Genomic DNA, 20,477 nt, shown 5'->3' on the forward strand with positions numbered 1-20,477 from the left:
TTAATCAGAACAATTATTCATTCACCAATTCCTTTGTGATCACTGGATAAATTGATAACAGTTTGTAAAGACTGGAATATGTTAAAAGCTAAATTTATTCTGCTTTATATCCACAATATTATGAATTAACTCACAAATTGATGTGATAGTAAAAAAATACCACCTGGAGTGATTTTCCTCTGTGTATCCAAGGATGTATACTTGCCTTGGAATCTTTCTGCTGTAAATTAGTTGGATCAATTCTTGGCATGAAAAGGCTGGCCTGTTCTTCTAGTGATTGGCTCATCTTCATTGGAGTTATGATTGAGATATGACCTCAGATGTGCATAAATTCTGTGAGGGGTTGGCTGAGTAAATGCCAATAAATGATTGTTTCTGGAAGCTGGAGGACCAGGAACCTGTTATAATCATTTTGAACTCAAGAGATTTCTTTGCCTGAGCATCAGAGTCCTCAGGGGTCAGCGTTTATCATCATCATCAGGTGCCGTGCCCATTTTGAGCTTTGACTGCCATGGCTCACACACTCCTGTTTCGGGTCAAGTAGATCAATTCATTGGTATTCATTTCCAATTCTCTGGCTGCTGTCTCCATCATCATTTGTCTTTGTCTTCCTCTTGCTTTCTTCCCCTCAATCTTTCCCATAATTACCTTGCATTCTAACTCCACTTTCCTAATCACGTCCAATGAAGTTACGTTGACTTTTCATGATCTCATACATTATTTCTCTTTTTGTGTTTGCTCTGTTCATTTCATCCATGATATTCTTTGCATCCTCCTCAAAAACCACATCTCTGCTGCTACAATTCGTTTCCTCATGTTACTAGATATTGTCCAACATTCTGAGCCATATAACATAACTGGATAAACGTAACATTTCGGTACTCTGAGGCAGGTTGTCATGCCTAGTTTAGTATTGGTCAGTATACTCTTCATTCTCGTAAAGGTGTCTTTTGCCAACCCTACTCTTCTTTTGATGTCCAAGTCGCACCTGCCATCTGATGTCACCCAGCTTCCTAAGTAGAAAAGTTCTGTACTTGTTTTATGTCTTCCCCATTTATTCTCAGCCTGCAGATAGGATTCTCCTTTTTGGATATAACCCACTCAATAAAGCTCAGACTGAGATGAGAAAGATGAATAATTAAGAAATGAGGATTAGGCAGCTAAGTGGAGTTGAGGATCATTTGTGACCTTTCTAGATGGCAGTATAGACTTATGGGGCCACATAGTACTCTCCCATTTTCTCTATACGATCACCACGGTAGAATGATGGCACGAAGTCTGGGTACTTTACTATGAATGAGACAGGAGGAAATGAGCAAAATTATTAGAAAAGAAGACCGATCAATTGTGGATATACAGATAGTGCACACATTAAGGCAGTTTAGCCAACATAAATTTTCACTTATAGATTTTTCTAATCACTGCTAAAACCCTCAAATACAGAATAATTCACTTGAAATTTGTGGGATAAGTCAATAAGCAATTTTTCCAACCTGTATTAGTTGACATATAAGCAGATGATGAGGCTTCTTGTTACCAAAAAATAAATAACAATGTGGACTGCTTTCTAGGGAATTCCCCCTGCCAAACCCAACTGTACCTCCAGTTTCAAATTAAAATTGTAATTTAATATAACTATTTTGTATAGAAAAACTGGAGGCCTGACTCAAACTTACCAAATCTTTACATTCACCTTAAAATCATGTGGTCAGTACTCATTACAACAGATACCATTCTCAGGGCCATCTGATCAGTTTTCTCAGGTGCAATGGCTCAGGTTAGTTTTTTTTTTAAATGACACCATTTTCCACTAAAACTTCTTCATTATAGACGATCTGTAAAGTGGCATGACCAACTCTCCCAAATCTCTACCCCTGAAAATCAAGAGGGGGCCCAAATTCCACTGGGCATCAGTGAGTCATGGCACAAGCGAACGCATGACATGGAAGAGAAATCCTCAAAGCGTGGTTTTCCGCAAATAATTCTATAAACAGACACATAGACCGCAATCCTACTTGTGAGCCGATACAGGCCAAAGTTGCAGACCACCATGCACTAAGTTCACCACACAGCCAATCAGTAATGAGATTTCTTCCCCACATCACAAATGAGTTTCCGAACTGAATCCAATCAGCTGATTGAAAAGTGTATAAAGGCCAAGCATTTCGGAAAACACACAATCAATCAATAGCACATTGTTGATGGCTCCCCATATGATGAGAAAATGTTTGCAAAGTAAATTGCCAAGATCAGAGAACAACTCAGCCCAACCACCAACCAACTTCTGCCTGAGAATCCACTCCAATTCGCCTACCTTCTCAACAGGTCAACAGCAGCATATGCAATTTCATTGGCTGGACAGTGAAAATGCATCTATCAGGATGCTCTTCATTGACTTCAGCTCAGCATTCAATACTATATCCCCTCAAAATCAATCATTAAGCTTAAAGTCCTAGGCCTCAATACCTCTTTGTGTAATTGGATCTTCAATTTCCTCACTTGCAGACACCAGTCAGTTAGGATTGGCAACAACATCTCCACAATCCCCCTCAGCACAGGTGCACCGCAAGGCTACGTACTTGGCCCCCTGTGCTACTTGTTTATGCTTTTTGCTGTCAGGCTAAACACAGCTCCAATGCCATATTTAAGTTTGCCAATAACACCACTGTCATTGGCTGAATCAAGGCTGGTATAAAGGAGGGAGATTGAAATTTTGGCTGAATGGTGCCACAACAACCTCACTCAAAGGTAGCAAGACCAAGGAGCTGATTATTGAGTTGAGGAGGAGGAAACTGGAGCTTCATAAGCCATTCCTCTTCAGGGAACCAGAGGTGGTAATTTCTCAATGTTATCTTTTCAGAGGTTCAGTCCTGGGTCCAGCACGCAAGTGCAATTACGAAGAAAGCAAAGATTTGGCATGATAAACTTTTATAGATGTGTGGTGGAGAGTATATTAAGTGGTTGCATTAAGGCCTGGTATGGAAACATCAATGCACTTGAATGGCAAATCCTAAAAAAGTAGTGGATACATCCCAGTCACAGGGAAAGCCCTCTCTACCATTGAGCACATCTACATGGAGCACTGTCGAAGGAAAGCAGCATCGATCAAGGACTCCCGCCATCCAGGCAGTGCTCTCTTCTCACTGAACCACACCACCAGGTTCAGGAATGGCTATTATCCCTCAACCATCAGTCTCTTGAACCAGAGGGGATAACTTCACTCACCCCAACACTGAACTGTTCCCATAACCTATGGACTCACTTTAAAAGACTCTACCTCATGTTCTCGATATTTATTGCTTATTTATTATTATTACTTATTTTCTTTGTATTTGCACAAAAGAAAACAGAAAATACTGGGGAAGAAGTCATAAAGGACTGCATACTCAAACCGTTGACTTCCCCTTTACTCCACAAATGCTGCCTGACTTGGGGTATCCGCCCCCCAGCATTTAGCTTTTGCTTGACATCTGGTATTCTGCCACAAACCACTAATTCCTCAGTCCTTCAAAACCTCTCCATCATCAAGACAATACAGCAGAAATGATAACATTTGACATTTAGCTCACTGGATGTTACTGCAAAACTCAGAAGACTTAATACATCTAGGTCAATGCAGTCTACGTGTTTATCAACTAACTATGTAGTCCATCACTATCACAGCACACTGCAATCTGAAAATAGGCAAAAGTCACAACAGCAACACTGCTTTTTCAGCAGCATCTCACAAAAACATGCTGACAACAAGGGCAACAGGTTTTTTGGGAAATCACCTCCAAATCACACACCATCTGGCATTTGTTGTGCCTTCATTATCATAGATTGAATATCTTAGTACTTCTATTTAAAACTATTTAGCATTGCAACATTTCTTTTAAAGTCTTTCTCCAACTAACTCTGACTATCACTCCCGGACTGTTTCGTGGACTCTGCCGTTTGATGTTTAATATTTTGTGTGTAATATGCTCGCTTTTTGCTGTTTGTGTGATTTGCTCCCCACCCCCACACACACATTGAGTATTTGATATTTTCTTTAAATGGGTTCCACGGTGTTTGTTCGTTTTGTGGCTGCCTGTAGGAGAGCGAATCTGTACAGATACTTTGATACTAAAAGTACTTTGAAACCTTGAACTTAACTTTGTAGGGCAAAGATAAAAACAACACCCCAAAAATTAAGCTGATATACTGGAATACATTGACCATACTTAAAACTAATTGAATGCGTCAAAGTGCTTTTAGGGAAGTATTTCAAAGCAAACAAAAGGAAATAGTATATTCAGTGGTGTGGAAGGACAAAGAAATCTTGAAGAGAACAATCCAATTGGAAATAGAAACATAGAAAACCTACAGCACAATACAGGCTCTTCGGCCCACAAAGTTGCGCCAAACATGTCCCTACCTTAGAAATTACTAGGCTTACCCGTAGCCCTCTATTTTTCAAGCTCCATGCACTTATCCAAAAGTTTCTTAAAAGACCCTATTGTATATGCCTCCACCACCATTGCTGGTAGCCCATTCGACGCACTCACCACACTCTGCGTGAAAAAACTTACCCCTGACATCTCTCTGTACCTACTCCCCAGCACCTTAAACCTGTATCCTCTTGTGGCAACCATTTCAGCCCTGGGAAAAAGCCTCTGACTATCCACACAATCAATGCTTCTCATCATCTTATACACATCTATCAGGTCACCTCTTATCCTCCAAGAAGAAAAGGCTGAGTTCACTCAACCTGTTTTCATCAGGCATGCTCCCCAATCCAGACAACATCCTTGTAAATCTCCTCTGTACCCTTTCTATGGCCTCCACATCCTTCCTGTAGTGAGGCGACCAGAACTGAGCACAGTACTCCAAGTGGGGTCTGACCAGGGTCCTACATAGCTCCAACATTACCTCTCGGCTCCTAAACTCAATCCTACGATTAATGAAGGCCAATACACTGTATGCTTTCACAACCACACAGTCAACCTGCGCAGCTGCTTTGAGCGTCCTATGGACTCGGACCCCAAGATCCCTCTGATTCTCCACACTGCCAAGCGTCTTAACATTAATACTATATTCTGCCATCATATTTGACCTACCAAAATGAACCACTTCACACTTATCTGGATTGAACTCCATCTGCCACTTCTCAGCCCAGTTTTGCATCTTATCAATATCCTACTGTAACCTTTGACAGCCCTCCACACTATCCACAACACCCCCAACCTTTGTGTCATCAGAAAACTTACTAACCCATCCCTCCACTTCCTCATCCAGGTCATTTATAAAAATCACGAAGAGTAGGGGTCCCAGAACAGATCCCTGAGGCACACCACTGGTCACCGACCTCCATGCAGAATGTGACCTGTCTACAACCACTCTTTGCCTTCTGTGGGCAAGCCAATTCTGGATCCACAAAGTAATGTCCCCTTGGATCCCATGCCTCCTTACTTTCTCAATAAGCTTTGCATGGGGTACCTTGTCAAATGCCTTGCCGAAATCCATATACACATTTACTGCTCTTCCTTCAATGTGTTTAGTCACATCCTCAGAAAATTCAATCAGGCTCGTAAGGCACGACCTGCCCTTGACAAAGCCATGCTGACTATTCCTAATCATATTATACCTCTCCAAAGGTTCATAAATCCTGCCTCTCAGGATCTTCTCCATCAACTTATCAACCACTGAAGTAAGACTCACTGGTCTATCATTTTCTGGGCTATCTCTACCCTCTTTCTTGAATAAAGGAACAACATCCACAACCTTCCAATCCTTCAGAACCTCTCCCGTCCCCACTGATGATTCATAGATCATCAGCAGAAGCTCAGCAATCTCCTCCTTCACCTCCCACAGTAGCCTGGGGCACATCTCATTCGGTCCCGGCAACTTGATGCTTTCCAAAAGCTCCAGCACATCCTCTTTTTCAATATCTACATACTCAAACTTTTCAGTCAGCTGCAAGTCAGCACAATCACCAAGATCTTTTTCTATAGTGAATACTGAAGTAAAGTATTCATTAAGTACCTCTATTTCCTTCGGTTCCATACATACTTTCCCACTGTCACACTTTGACAGGACCTATTCTTTCACGTCTTATCCTCTTGCTCTTCACATACTTGTAGAATGCCTTGGGGTTTTCCTTAATCCTGTCCGCCATGGCCTTCTCATGGCCTCTTCTGGCTCTAATTTCCTTTTTAAGCTCCTCCTTCCTGTTAGCCTTATAATCTTCGAGATCTCTAACATTACCTAGCTCTCAGAACCTTATGTAAGCTTATCTTTTCTTCTTGACTAGATTTACAACACCCTTTGTACACCACGGTTCCTGTACCCTACCATAACTTCCCTGTCTCATTGGAACGTACCTAGGCAGAACTCCATACAAATATCCCCTGAACACTTGCCACATTTCTTCTGTACTTTTCCCTTAGAACATCTGTTCCCAATTTAAGCTTCCAATTTCCTGCCTGATAGCCTCATAATTCCCCTTACTCCAATGAAACGCTTTTCTAACTTGTCGGTTCCTATCCCTCTCCAATGCTATTGTAAAGGAGATAGAATTATGATCACTATCTCCAAAATGCTCTCCCACGGAGAGATCTGACACTTAACCAGGTTAGTTTCCCAATACCAAATCAAGTACAGTCTCTCTTGTAGGCGTATCTACTTATTGTGTCAAGAAACCTTCCTGAACACACCTAACAAACTCCACCCCGTCTAAACCCCTTGCTCTAGGGAGATTCCAATTGATATTTGGGAAATTAAAATCTCCCATCACGACAACTCTGTTATTATTACACCTTTCCAGGATCTGTTTCCCTATCCGCTCCTCGATATCCCTGTAATGGTAACCCTGTGGAAAGATTGGATAAACTTAAGGAGAAACTTGATTGAGATGAATAAATTCATGAACAGCCCGGACAGAATAAATAGGAAAGAGTTATTGAACACCAAAAGACATAAAAGTAATTTTCTTTTCATCTTACAGGAAGTTGGAACCTGGAAGTGTCACACTTTAGGCAATGACAGACAGAAATCACATCACATTTAAAATGTGCATATGATCCCTGCTTCATGGCTGTTAGTGTAATACAAATCTGACCTTACAGAATTATAAATCAGTACTCAGCATTTGAGATAGGGAATAAATTCCATGAGTGGATTTCTTGTGGGGGGGAAAAACTAAATAAACAAATTATATATTTCACATTTCACAGATGAGAAAGCTTTGCATTACAGAAAATTGTTATTTTTAGTAAACCAACACTGCCCCCAATAATGTGGGTGTGGCCTGTACTTGGATGTGTGCCTTAGAAGATCCAGCAGAGCTAATAGCCCTGGTGCTGAAAGATGCAATCAGGCAGGGAGCTTCCTTCAGACAATGGGCTGAATAGCGGCCAACTGCCTTAAAGTTTTTTATGAAATGGAACAGCCACAAGAACTCCTATATTGCAAATAGCTGAAAGTATCAACTGTCAGGCTAAAACTCAGAAGGAAATAATTTTCTTTCACATGCTGGTCAGTTTCAATGTGTTATAAACTGCCGGGCTTCTTTGTGCACATGGTAAACAAAATAGTTTAAAGTCATCGCCAAACCCAGTGATGGAAGGTTATATTTCATTATTTGTTGATCAATAACAAATGATTTAGAATGGAATTTCATTTTGGCAACGAGACTTAAAGATTAGATTAATTTGAGACTGCATGACAGCTTTTACATAAATACTGAACAAAAAACAGACAAAATCAGAAATAAAAACAGAAGGTGCTGGAGACATTCAAGTCAGTTGTATGTACAGAGTGCAATAAAGTTAAAGGGTTGACAACCCAGATGACTATTTTCTTCAGAACCAAATATTAAACACTAAATAGATACATCAGCCCTTTCAACACAGAAATTATTTAACCAGAGTATCAACAGCACTTTCTGTTTTTACTTTACAATGCAAATTTATTTGGACAATACAGTACATATTTTACAATATTCTTAAAAGCTTTATTGCTAGTTATGCAAGTTTATTTACATTATTACATTTAAAGTCAATATATTTTAGTTCTGTTGAAAGAGTTGACTGGACTGAAGTAAATCTACAGCACTTTGATACTCCAGAGATTCCTTCATGAACTCTTGAAACATTCCTTTAAGCATTTTGAGAGCCTTGGACGCTGTTCTCTTGTAACGCATGTTCAACATTTTGTCAGCTAGGTAATGCAACCATAACACATTTGTATGCGGATTGTAGTCTGCCCAATTGTTACTAAAAAGAAAAAAAAATGGTTTAATAAGAGAAAGGGATGTAGAAACTAAAGAAGTATATATTGCTATTTAAGATTAAGAACATGGATATTTCTAATCAACTTGGGAGTGCATGTCTATTATAGTTATTCCATAAAAGTTAGTGATTTAAAAGTTTTAATGCAAAATGCATTTTGAAAGTATCATGGATCACCAGAAATCAAAACTGAAGGCTGCTACAGTTGAATCAAAGCAACACACACAAAATGCTGAAGGAACTCAGCAGGCCAGGCAACATCTATAGAAGGGAGTAAACAGCTAATGTTTCAGGCTGAGACCCTTCATCAGGACTGGGGAGAAAAAAGAGACAAGAAGTCAGCATAAGAAGGTGGGGGAAGGGATGAAGAAGTACAAGGCTGTAGGCAACAGGTGAAACCTAGAGAGGGGAAGAGGAGAAGTAAAGAGCTGGGAAGTTGGTTGGTGAAAGAGATAAAAGGCTGGAGTAGGGGAAATATGATAGCAGAGGACAGAACGCCATGGAAAAAAGGGAAAGTGGAGGAGCACCAGAGGGAGGTGATGGGCAGGTAAGGAGATAAGGTGCCATTACATATAAAAAAGGCATGTAAAAAAAAATTAACATTAGTTTGATCAACACCCATCAAAGTTGCTGGTGAACACAGCAGGTAGTGTGAACACAGTTGCAGGTGAACACAGTAAGATCTCTTACTAGCTCTTCCTTCAGTTAGTCCTGACGAAGGGTCTCGGCCCAAAACGTCGACTGTACCTCTTCCTAGGGATGCTGCCTGGCCTGCTGCGTTCACCAGCAACTTTGATGTGTGTTGCTTGAATTTCCAGCATCTGCAGAACTTCTCGTGTTAACATTAGTTTGATGTTCCTTTATGCTAAGCATTTCTCTGATCAGTGGCACTCATTTGAACATTTTATAACCTCAAAACTTAGCTTGAAAATACTGTAAAAATACAAAAACATCTAACAAAGGTGATAATAAACCCACCATTTTTACACGTGGGTTAAATAAGTTGGAAATTATACCACACCAAAACCAGAAAGATCTCGCTCAACATCCAAGGCAATATCCCAGGCTAAGACCAACTCTCAGTAAAATGTTACCCATTTTCTATCAATCTTCTTCTGTATTCAACTGGACTCTTCCTCTGTCAGTGCATCACAAATCAAAAACACATTGTTTATTGTTTCTCCCCTGCAACTCAGACACCTTCACCTCCCATTTCCCAATTCCAAACCGTAATGATTTTTCTAAATTATCCCCATCTCAAAAGAACATTCAAAAATGCCCACTGCTGTTCTGACAACTGAACTACCTCAATGCAGTTTCCCACATAACAGGTTATACATTAGAGGTATAACCAGTTTTGAGCTAAAAACAGTAACATAACAAAATGAATACATGCTTTTGATAAATAAAAGTGAAATTATTTCAATATTTTCATTACTCACAGATTTTCTTCCTTCATTTTTCTGTATATATCAAACTGGTAATCTCCTTGTCCATGGAAGAAACTGTCATCAGCAGAAAGATCACAGAAGTACACAACATCTGAGGAGTACAAATTATTTCATGGCAAAAAGTAATGAGTACTGGAAATGCATAATAATTGAGACATTCAAAACATAAACCAGGAGTGATGCTTTCTCTAAGATGCCATTAAAGACTTCAATTTACTTGTGCAGCACAGTCAGATTTGGTGTATTTCCACTCAATGTGTTCTATCAAGTCAGAAAATCACAAAAGTTACATCAGAATATATATAAAATCATGTAGGGCAATTTACCTCATTACATTCATCAGCATTTATTAAATCAATTAACCCTTATTCAAAATTAATTGGTCCTTTTTTTTTGAATTAGAACCTATGGGTCACAGATCTGTCATTTCCTTTCTACAGTGTAGCTATGACTACCACAAACGTATTGTTGGTTCGTAAGTGCTTTGGGCAGCCTCCTGCAATCATTTAGTTTGTTATGGAGGCTTTATGTTGGCAGTAGAGAAAAAATTGCAGCAAAATCAACAGCCATTTATCTAAATAACTGATTATCAGCATTTATTTGACTAGTTTGAGACATTTACCAATGTGACAGAGATATCTAAAATGTATATTCCACATATAGGACACAGTTCCACAACCAAGGTCTCTGGTATTAAAAGCGACAACTCCACACGACAGATAAAATTTTAAAATTGTTAAGAGGCCGAGAGTAAGGGTGGTCACTTAGCTTTGAAACTCAAATTAAATGTGGTATTTCCTTTTTCTGACAAACCTGGACCTAAACATACACAGCACAAATCCAGTTTGTAGATGCTACAAAACCCAAATGTGGAAAATGAGGCAGATCCACTGTAGACATCAGGAAGGTAGATGAAATTTAATGCCGGTACTATATGTGAGATATGCTGATTGGCAAAAGAAGAATGAGGACAGGGCTTGAGGGTAACCGCAGTTCTGTGCATAAACTTGTTCACTTTGGCAGAGCAACATACTCTGATAAACATATGCTCATTACCATAAAGCTTATTATGCTGAGTGGGTGGGTAAAGGGAAGGTATGATGGGGAAACCTGCAAATCCACAGCCCCCTTTCCATACATCCCACTGAAGAAGAACGAGTTGAGAAGGCTTTTAAAATAACTATGGTATTTAAATATGTTTATTAATAAAGGAATACAAATACCAAAAAAAAGGAATTTTTTTAACATTATTAAAACTGCAGTTGAATTTTGAACACTGAGTACCACATTTTATTAAGGATGCCAAAGCATTGAAAATGGTGCAGTATAGAGTTGAGGAAGTTCAATGTATGTGGAGAGACACAAGAGGAATGGAGACACAAGAGGCTGCAAGTACTAGAATCCAGTAGGTCAAGCAGCATCAGTGGAGAACAAATTATCCACGTTCAGGTCAAATCCCAGCAGGTGGACTGAGAGTGGAGAGGCAAGATGGCCAGCTTAGAGAAGATAAAGGGTTCAGCAAGAAAGGATTCTGAGGTGATTGGTGAACTGAGGAGGAGTGCAAACAGATGGGCAAATGATCCTCAAAGTACAAAAAGATTTTATTAATGCCTTAAAAATTCTGCTGTTTGACAGTGTAAATTAGAAACTGTTTTCTACTGACAAGCTGGTAACAAAGCAACAGACTGAGGTTACTTGGCAAAGAATTAAAAACAAAACTAGAATTCAAAATGGATTACAATCAAAAGCAGGAATTCTTTAAATATATACAGGCTTCCAGGGAAAGAACAGAGTGCAATCAATATTATATTTTATCACAGGCAAAGTGTTCCCTAAAACTTCTGTGGCATAACATTTTGTATTACTACTGATCCTCAATAGAACACATCATCTTAGATGAAACGACTTCTGTGCAATATTGAAACAAGACCCAATGAGGTAGGAAACTCTAGGTTATTCTTTAAGGTGCAGTGAGGCTAGCAGTGTGAGGACTTGGGAGAAAAGTAATTGATGTAAAAAGATAATACAGACATAAAGCACACTCAAATAATGTACAAGATTTCAAAAAAATAGACACAAGCTTAGAGTTATATACATTGTTAAAACTGATCAAACAACTTTCTACCCAATTATCTTAATTTAAATGGTTGGGTAGATTGGTAGGTAGTAAGAAAGGAACTGAAGTGCAATAATAAATGCAACCTCTTATTTCAAAATGTAAGCATTTTATTGACCAATGATTACAGCATATGTTTAGTTTAGGTAACTGGTCCCATTTTTTAAAGTCTCATTTTTTGGCCTTGAAGTTCAATAACAAAGCTTCGTCAAGTAAGTACTATAATTATTTTCCCATCAAATATATATCATGCATCTTATGTTGGGGTGGAGTGGTTTTAACTTTTTCTGCAGTGCTGCTTCATAAGGTTTTACTGTATTGTCAGAAATAATATTCATTCCAACTAAGTGAGAAAATATAGTTTGCCATCTCGTTCTGAATAAGCAATAGGTACTATCATAAACAATGATAAACATGACTATTCTTGCTCACTGAACTTGGGAATATCAAGTGATACAAGTACATGGACAATAATCTCCAAGTTTTGACAATTAATCTTCACATCCAAACTGCCTTTCAAGCAAATGACAATGCTTTGTGTTAATAGCTTGAAAATAAAACTTGCCAATATAAATTATAATCTTAAAATGTTTTACATCTTTGAGAACATTAAGGTTTAACAGGACTGTACACAGGCTTGTATTAAACTCTTATTCCTGGCTTTGTTATATTTAAGCAATATAAAGTTAACATTAAACTAAAAGCTACTTTCAATGTTTCTAATTTTCAAGTTAGGATTAGGAACATGAAAAAACTATGTTCAATTGATGAACAAAAAAGCACTATTTAATACAAATGCACAGTTTTTACAGTACACAATTTAACATTACTAACCTTTGCCCATTCTTGATAGGGTATAATCAATTATATGAGCTACATATCCATGGGTGTTAACATTGAAAGTCTTCCCACACAACTTGTATTCAACTTCTTTGGTGCTGGTTTTCCTGATAAGAACATTACCCCAGTGCAAGTCTCTGAAATTGAATTTTAGGAATTAATTGCACAATTAACATTAAAAAAAAACAGTTGCAGCTTTTAAGAATATTCAAGCTCCAAAATTCCGGAGGTAGAAAGGAGGATTCGATGCAATTCCAGCAAGGAAACCACAAAATGATGCAAAATCAAGAACTTCCATCCGATATCAATTTCCACAAATGGTAATTCAAAAAAAAGGACAGAGAGCTTTTGTTCCAACCATTCGCTCAGATTTGGAGGGTCAGGAGCTACCAACGGAATAAAATGCAGTTCTGCTCAGGGGTGGTACAGCCTTCCAACCAAGCATTGCTGATATCAATTTTAACCTACGGCCATTGCAGAAATCAGCACGTCAGATACTTGTGTCTTGGATTTTTTCACCTGCTGTATTTCAGCACCATGCCACACTAATTTTAGCAGATCAAATGCAGGAACCCAGGCCTTGCCTTACTCTTCTACCCTAGCCTTACTCCTCTATCTCTGCAACAGGCTTCAGCTTTACAACCTCATATCTCTGTACTTCTTCCATTCTAGCCTGTAGCACAGTCTAATTTCAATTAACCTATGACAACCCTTTCATCACATATTTAAGCCCAAAATTTGGAAGTAACCTCAAGTCTCTTGGCCTCCATCTCTCCTCTAAATTATTTTTCTAAACTTTTCCAGAGACCTAATACATTTATGGCTCAAATTTTGTAAAATGAATTACCTTGGTCAATTTCTGTACTATACTAAAGACACAACATAGATAACTTTTGTTCTTTTGTAATTTTTGGTAGGGAAGTACAGAAGTAAATATGTTACTAAGTTAGAATTCCATGGTTTCACATTGTTTTAAATGGCAATTTAAGATCACAAATCATCAATGCTTATTCAGAAACATTGTCATCACCTATAAAAAGACAAATATAGGATTTAAGAGCAAATATTCTAAGCTCATTTCATGAACTGAACCAGCCATCAGCACAATGAAGATAATGCACAAAACATTTGGAATAACTCTGAATTTATGAAGGGAAACTCCGAATATCTGAGGAAAGGAAAAAAATGCCAAGCAATGGCTGTTATATTCATAGGTACTATAGATCAGTGCCTTTGGCTGTTCCAGTAAGCAATTGGATTATAAATGACTTTCCTAGCACTAATATATATTCACTACGGTCCTCAATATCCTTGTCACAGAAAATCAAGTCACTGAACTAAACCCACACCTTCAAGATATAATTCACATGCCCCAAGAATATTGAAGTCCATTTTCACTCTTGTCTTCTTATTTTGCAAAGGTTAGTGCAAGATTCTTCCTTCCTCCACACCATTACCTGTGCTCAAAATTTAAAGTAGTTTCAGCTACAGCCAAGGATGCAGTTACTTGATGTAGTATACTTCTTGCTTCTTCAAGGGAAGGTATCTGTAGGAATAGGATGATGTTGTGAATTCAATAAAGGGGAACAGCTACAGTAACAGCAGAATTTTAATAAATTTGATGTAAGTATTAAAAATACCTTTGTTCTCATACTTTCTAGATCACATCCACCATATTCAAATTCAAAAATAATGTAAAGTTGGTCATTCTGCAATTCATCTAGGAAAGAGAATGCACTTCACTGTACATTGTTAAAGACTTTTAATAACTTCAGGAATTAAGACAATTAAGCCATTACACCATTAAATAATTATTTTTTAAACTCTGAAAAATAACAAAGTTTAAGTTCGCAAACATGAGGAAATCTGCAGATGCTGGAAATTCAAGCAACACACACAAAATGCTGGTGGAACGCAGCAGGACAGACAGCATCCATAGGAAGGAGCACAAAGTTTCAGGCCGAGACCCTTCATCAGGACTCAATTTAAAATTTAAGTTTTAAATTGATGATTTAGAAGAGGTTAGTTCAAACATAAAATCTTTGATATTATTAAACAGCTTTATTGAGCAGAAATTGAAAAATCCTTCTCTTTGAGATTTACAAGGATGTCGCCTGGATTGGGGAGCATGCCTTATGAGAATAGGTTGAGTGAACTCGGCCTTTTTTCTTTGGAGCGATGGAGGATGAGAGGTGACCTGATAGCGGTGTATAAGATGATGAGAGGCATTGATCACGTGGATAGTCAAAGGCTTTTTCCCAGGGCTGAAATTGCTAGCACAAGAGAGCACAGTTTTAAGGTGCTTGGAAGTAGGTACAGAGGTGATGTCAGGGGTGTTTTTTTGTTTAAAAACGCAGGGAGTGGTGAGTGCGTGGAATGGGCTGCTGGCGACGTTGGTGGAGGTGGATACGATAGGGTCTTTTAAGAGATTCCTGGATAGGTACATGGAGCTTAGAAGAATAGAGGGCTATGGGTAACCCTAGGTAATTTCTGAGGCAAGGACATGTTCGGCACAGCTTTTAAAGGGTGGACAGAGCCAATATGCTTTGGAATCAAGATCAAATTTTTAGATATCCAAGTCAAAATAAAACTAAGAAATTTTCTACAATATGGTTATGATTTTATGAGATGTTCATAGCATTGTTCCAGGAGTTTCTCAAGGGCAATGACCAAAGCATAACCACCTTCAACTGTTTCAGCTATTATCCATTGAGTTGTTTGTTAATTCCAACAAACGTTAATTCCATCTGATGCAACATTGAATTCAATTTAAACTGTTAGTTCTATCGCACCATGGCATTTCTGGGTTTCGCATAACGCAGGCTTGGATACAACATGTTATTAGAATGACAAGGACAAAAATAAATGAAAAATTGAAAAACATTTTATCAAAAGGAAAATACAAACAATTAAGGTCGAAGATTGTAAGCAAATGAAAACAGAGTTTTCAGTGGCATCTACATTGACAGAACAAGTGTGTAAGAGCATTAGGCGAGGATAAGGAAACTTACAAGTTATGCACTCCTAGTTGATGCCCAAAACAAAATAAATGTTAAGAATATAGGTGGGTGTTAGGAAAGGGAAAGTTAAGACTTGAGAATTAAGGAAACATGCAAGATTAAGTTACAATGTAGGGAATAAACTGGTTGAGCACATTTTGTGCTATAATAAACTGGTTGAGCACGTTTGTGCTGTAATATTTTACATCAATTTTCCCCATGAATATTAGCTGTGATGGAGAATGAAATTATATTTGCCAAAGTGAGTGATGAGCACTAGCATAGATAGGCATCATGGTTGGTATGAATGATTTGAGCTGAAAAACTCAGTTTCTGTGGTGTACATTTCTATGCTAACATTAGGTGTGAGAAGTCCTGATTTGGAAAAAATGGGCTTCATTTGCTAATTGACCCTCCCATCCTCTGAATTTATTGGATACCAATAATGACATGAAGCAATTAGGATATTCTTTACACAAAGTTTGCAAATGACTTTCAGAAAGTTACAAGGGAGTTATGTGTGCCTGTTTCAGCAGTTTAGTCATATTTATTCTCAAATGTACCAAAATACTTGAGTGCAAAGACTCATTTTGCAGCATTTTAGAATAAGCAAATACTATTCTTACCTGGACGATCGTTCTCAGAAGTCTTGATTTGATTATACTTATCCCAAGCTTTAAGTAGCTCTGGAGGGTAAGAATCTTTGACACAATGCACACTATAAAACAAGAACTCTAATTGACTTTAAGCAGTTACACAAAACAAGTATCATAATTTAGGTCAAACAGACCAGATACAAAGCACCAAGTATAAGTAGCTAAAAACATTACCAAAGTATGCTTACAATTAGCATGGAAGAAGCAGGGACTGTTTTCCATACTCCTGGATCTGAAGGATCACTAGGTTGTCTGGAGGAGTGCTTAACTCATTCCAAACTTGCTACATTAAAACCCACAAAAAACACCGTTGGAATTCCTGGGAATACAGGCCATTTCTCTGGCCTAGACCCAATGTCAGCTGCCTGGCCAAATGTGTAGTGGTGTATCAGAGGTTGCCCCTTTTTCCTGCTCTCCTGCCACAATAGCCATAGAACTTGAAATTTAGATTTCAATATTCTTAAAAGTTATGTGCTAACAGCTACACAGGCGATTTGCTAATGGTCAAATGTTAAACGCTTCTAAATGTGTGTATGTAATGGGATACCAAAGCAAATTGACCAGAGGACTAAAAAATTGCAAAAGTCACTCCACTAAGAGGAGAGGGAGAGAAAAGACAAATTGTAGGCTGATTAGCCTGACTTTGGTTGGTAATATTTTTGTTAAGGATGAGGTTTCAAGATAGTAGGATGCAAATGATATAAAAATTTTACACGATACAAATGTACTTGCTGGAGTTTAGAAGGATAAGGGAAGCCTATCAAATATTCAAAGGCCTGGTTAGAGTGGGCAAGGAAAGGATGCTTCCAGTAGTGGGACAAAACAGCACAGCCTCAGAATAAAAGGGTATTCTATTCTAACAGAGGAGGAGGAATTTCTTTAGACAGAGTGGTGAATCAGGTGAATTCATTGCCATAGATGGCTGTGGTGACCAAGTCATTGAGATTTTTTTTTCACGGTAACACGTCAAAGCTGCACCCTCTCTAACATGCTGGTAGAGAGAGTTTTATTTGGGTTTTTAGCGCTTATTTGGCCTATTTTATTTGGATTTTTTACATCCTGACACGCGGGACAGAAGCATGGTCGCATTGTTCAGTCCAGGGACCAGCTGCTTGCGCTAATACCGGCTGGTTTAGCAAGCAGAGCGCCGGACACCCCTGCTGAAATCTGGAGGAAAACACATAGAGGATGCAGAGGGGGAATCACAAAATTTAGGAAAGAGGACCAGGTCGAGACAACAGAGACTTATGGAGAAGAGTTCGGTGGGTAATAAAATGGACGAGTTCACGGCGCTAGCCAGGCGTCAGAGAACATTTCGGGAGTGCACTGTTATGTGTTTCACTGGAACGGGGCTGCACGAGGACATACCTGATCAAAACTTCTCCATGGACGGCTTCCAGACCGTTCCGGCTGACCGGAAATGCACTGAGAGCGGTAAGTGTAAAGGAGTTGGGTGCTTACTGTTCTGGTTAACAACAGATGGTGCAATCCGGGTCATATTACGATCGAGGAACGTGTTTGTAGACCGAATATTGAACTTTTTACTGTTGGACATCGGCCACATTCCACCGAGATTCAACACTGGGCGGCACGGGAGGTCGTTCCTGCCTGTGGCCATCGAACTTGCAGCTCCTCCCGTGGAGGGTCAGACACCCTGAGCCAATAGACTGGTCCTGGACTTTTTTTCCCCATCTGGCATAGTTTGCATTTTGTTGTTTGATTGTTTGTGGTTTTTGTATTGCTATATTTATGCTCTATTCTTGGTTGGTGTGGCTGTAACGAAACCCAATTTCCCTCGGGATCAATAGTGTATATCTATCTATCTAACTATGTTTAAAACATAGGTTGATAGCTTCTTGGTTAGTAAGGGTGTCAAAGGTTATGGGGAGAAGGCAGCAGAATGTGGCTGAGATGGAAAAATAAATCAGCAATGATCAAAAAGCAGAACAGACTCGATGGGCCTAATTCTGTTCCTATGTTTTTTAGTCTCATAAATGCAACTTATTTTGGAGAAACACACAAAATACTGGAGGATCTCAGTAGGTCAGGCAGCTTCTATGGAAATGAACAGTTGTCGTTTCGGGCCAAGACACTTCATTAAGACTGGACGGATCTCAGTCCAAAACAGTGAATATTTGTTCATTTTCAAAGATGCTACCTGACTTGCTGAGTTCCTCCAGCATTTTGTACTGCTCTGGATTTCCAGTATCTGTGCGATCTCATGTTTATTGTTTGAAAGACATTCAGTTTAAACGACATTATAACCTTCAAACAGAAACTGTCACAAGATAAATAACTTAATTTCAGGGCCGTCAACTACTCATCAGTTAAAAGAAAATTTTGAAGACAAGCAGGGACAAAATTAATTGTCACATGGTTTAATCAATTACAGCCAGTTGGGATTTGTTCAAGGTCAATGGTGTTTGATTACTTGAGCACTTTGATGAGGTTACAATGTGATAGTTTTTCCTTTATTCATCTATGCCTCACTGTAATGTCTGTATGTTTTACCCCTGCCTAACTACTTTGAAATTGTGATGCTGGGCCACATCTCGCAAACCATTGCATTTTGTATATTGAAAAGAACTCAATTAATGTTAGTAAGTTCCAGATTTTGAACCGGTAGTGATGATGGGACAATAATAGTTTCCCTTCAGGATTTTGTGCAAGTTACAGAAAATATTTCCGACAATGCCATTTTCACGTGCATGACTTCCTCAATCTTCTAGATGCCAGATGTCATGCATTTGAAGCAATTTTGTGAGTGTCTTGGAGATGGCACATAAATTGCACCTCTGATCCAGCAGGACTGGAGGAAGTGACAGTTTAAAATGGAGGAGTGGATGCCCATTAAACGGGTATATTGTCTTAGATGGCACTGAGCTTTCCATGTACTGTTAGAGCATGAACAAATGGGAAATATTCCATCATGTTCTTGACTTGCATGTTATAAATTGTGTAAAGACTTGAGTTGCATGGTAAGTGACTCATAATGAGATGATAAAAGTTCTGATTCATCCTTCAAATCATGGTATGTGTGTAGTTGGCCCAGTTTAACTGTTCGATGATGATCCCAAAAATATTGATGGTGATGACCTTAGTGATAGTAATTTCATTAAACGTCAAGACGATTTGTGTTGGAGATGGTCATTCCAGACATGAAGTTTAACTCTACAATTACCCCTGAACATTATTCAAGTTTTACTGCTTACAGATATGGCTTGCCTTTAACACAAATTGGTGAAAACACCAATGCGCAGGAATGGAAAAGTCTATAGAAAGTGGTGGATACAGCCCAGTCCATCACAGTCAAAGCCCTCCCCACCACTGAGAACATTTACAAGTAGTATGCCCTCTTCTTGCTACTATGATTGGACAGGAGGTACAGGAACCTTAGGTCCCACACCACCAGGTTCAGGAACAGTTATTAAGCAACAACCATCAGGCTACTGAACAAGATCACTGCAATAGTGAGAAACAATATTACTCAGAATAACCCTCCTCCTTTCAGCTTATCCTTCCAAAACTTCAGATACTCCTGACTAGCCTGAATCAGCTTGCAACAATTCTATGAACCATCAGATCACAATTTTTTTTTTAAATTGTGTCATTGTTCAGCTTTGTCCTTTACTGACAATGTTATCCTACTGACATTGCTTTGCACTATTTACCTTTTTTGTCTTCAAATTTGCCCCCAAACCTAAATCCCTATCTTTTATTTCCAATTTAGTTTTTTTTCACTTTGGATTCTACTTTTAGACTCCAAATCTCCTGACAATTTAGTCCAAAACCTCCTCAGCAACTTTAACAAAACCCCTTTGTGACAACATTGCTCCCATTCCTGATGGAGTGCAGCTAATATGGCTTGTTGAGATCCCATTACCCATCAAAATGCTCCCAATACAACAGAAACCTAATGCACACACCTCCTCCCACACATACCCTTCAGTCACACATTCATCTGCTCAGAGTATCCAGAGGTTGCAAGTTTTGAAATGCTACTCTTTAAAAAAGCTATTCTTAGTTCCCTGAAATGTTTACAGGATGCATCTATCATCCCAAATATGTCAAAGGCACCAATATGGACCACAACCTCTGGCTGATCATGCTCCTTTAACAAAATACCCTGCAATTATTTACAAACTACAAAATTAGTTAAGGAT

General features: G+C 38.7%; 1 protein-coding gene across 1 annotated transcript in view; it reads right to left on the bottom strand.

The window, feature by feature from the left end:
- Positions 1-7,268: 7,268 nt before the first annotated feature.
- The window catches only part of haspin (histone H3 associated protein kinase), a 69,942-nt gene continuing 56,733 nt past the window's right edge, over positions 7,269-20,477 (bottom strand). Inside the window, exons 10-15 of the mRNA XM_063042464.1 lie at positions 16,285-16,376; positions 14,300-14,379; positions 14,117-14,205; positions 12,654-12,796; positions 9,695-9,794; positions 7,269-8,237 (exon numbers count right to left, since the gene is read on the bottom strand). Of these exons, the coding sequence (XP_062898534.1) occupies positions 8,030-8,237; positions 9,695-9,794; positions 12,654-12,796; positions 14,117-14,205; positions 14,300-14,379; positions 16,285-16,376 (712 nt within the window). The 3' untranslated portion in view covers positions 7,269-8,029. The remainder of the gene's footprint in view (positions 8,238-9,694; positions 9,795-12,653; positions 12,797-14,116; positions 14,206-14,299; positions 14,380-16,284; positions 16,377-20,477) is intronic.

The sequence above is a fragment of the Mobula hypostoma genome, chromosome 3, assembly GCF_963921235.1.
Source record: "Mobula hypostoma chromosome 3, sMobHyp1.1, whole genome shotgun sequence".
In the NCBI taxonomy this organism is placed as follows: domain Eukaryota; kingdom Metazoa; phylum Chordata; class Chondrichthyes; order Myliobatiformes; family Myliobatidae; genus Mobula; species Mobula hypostoma.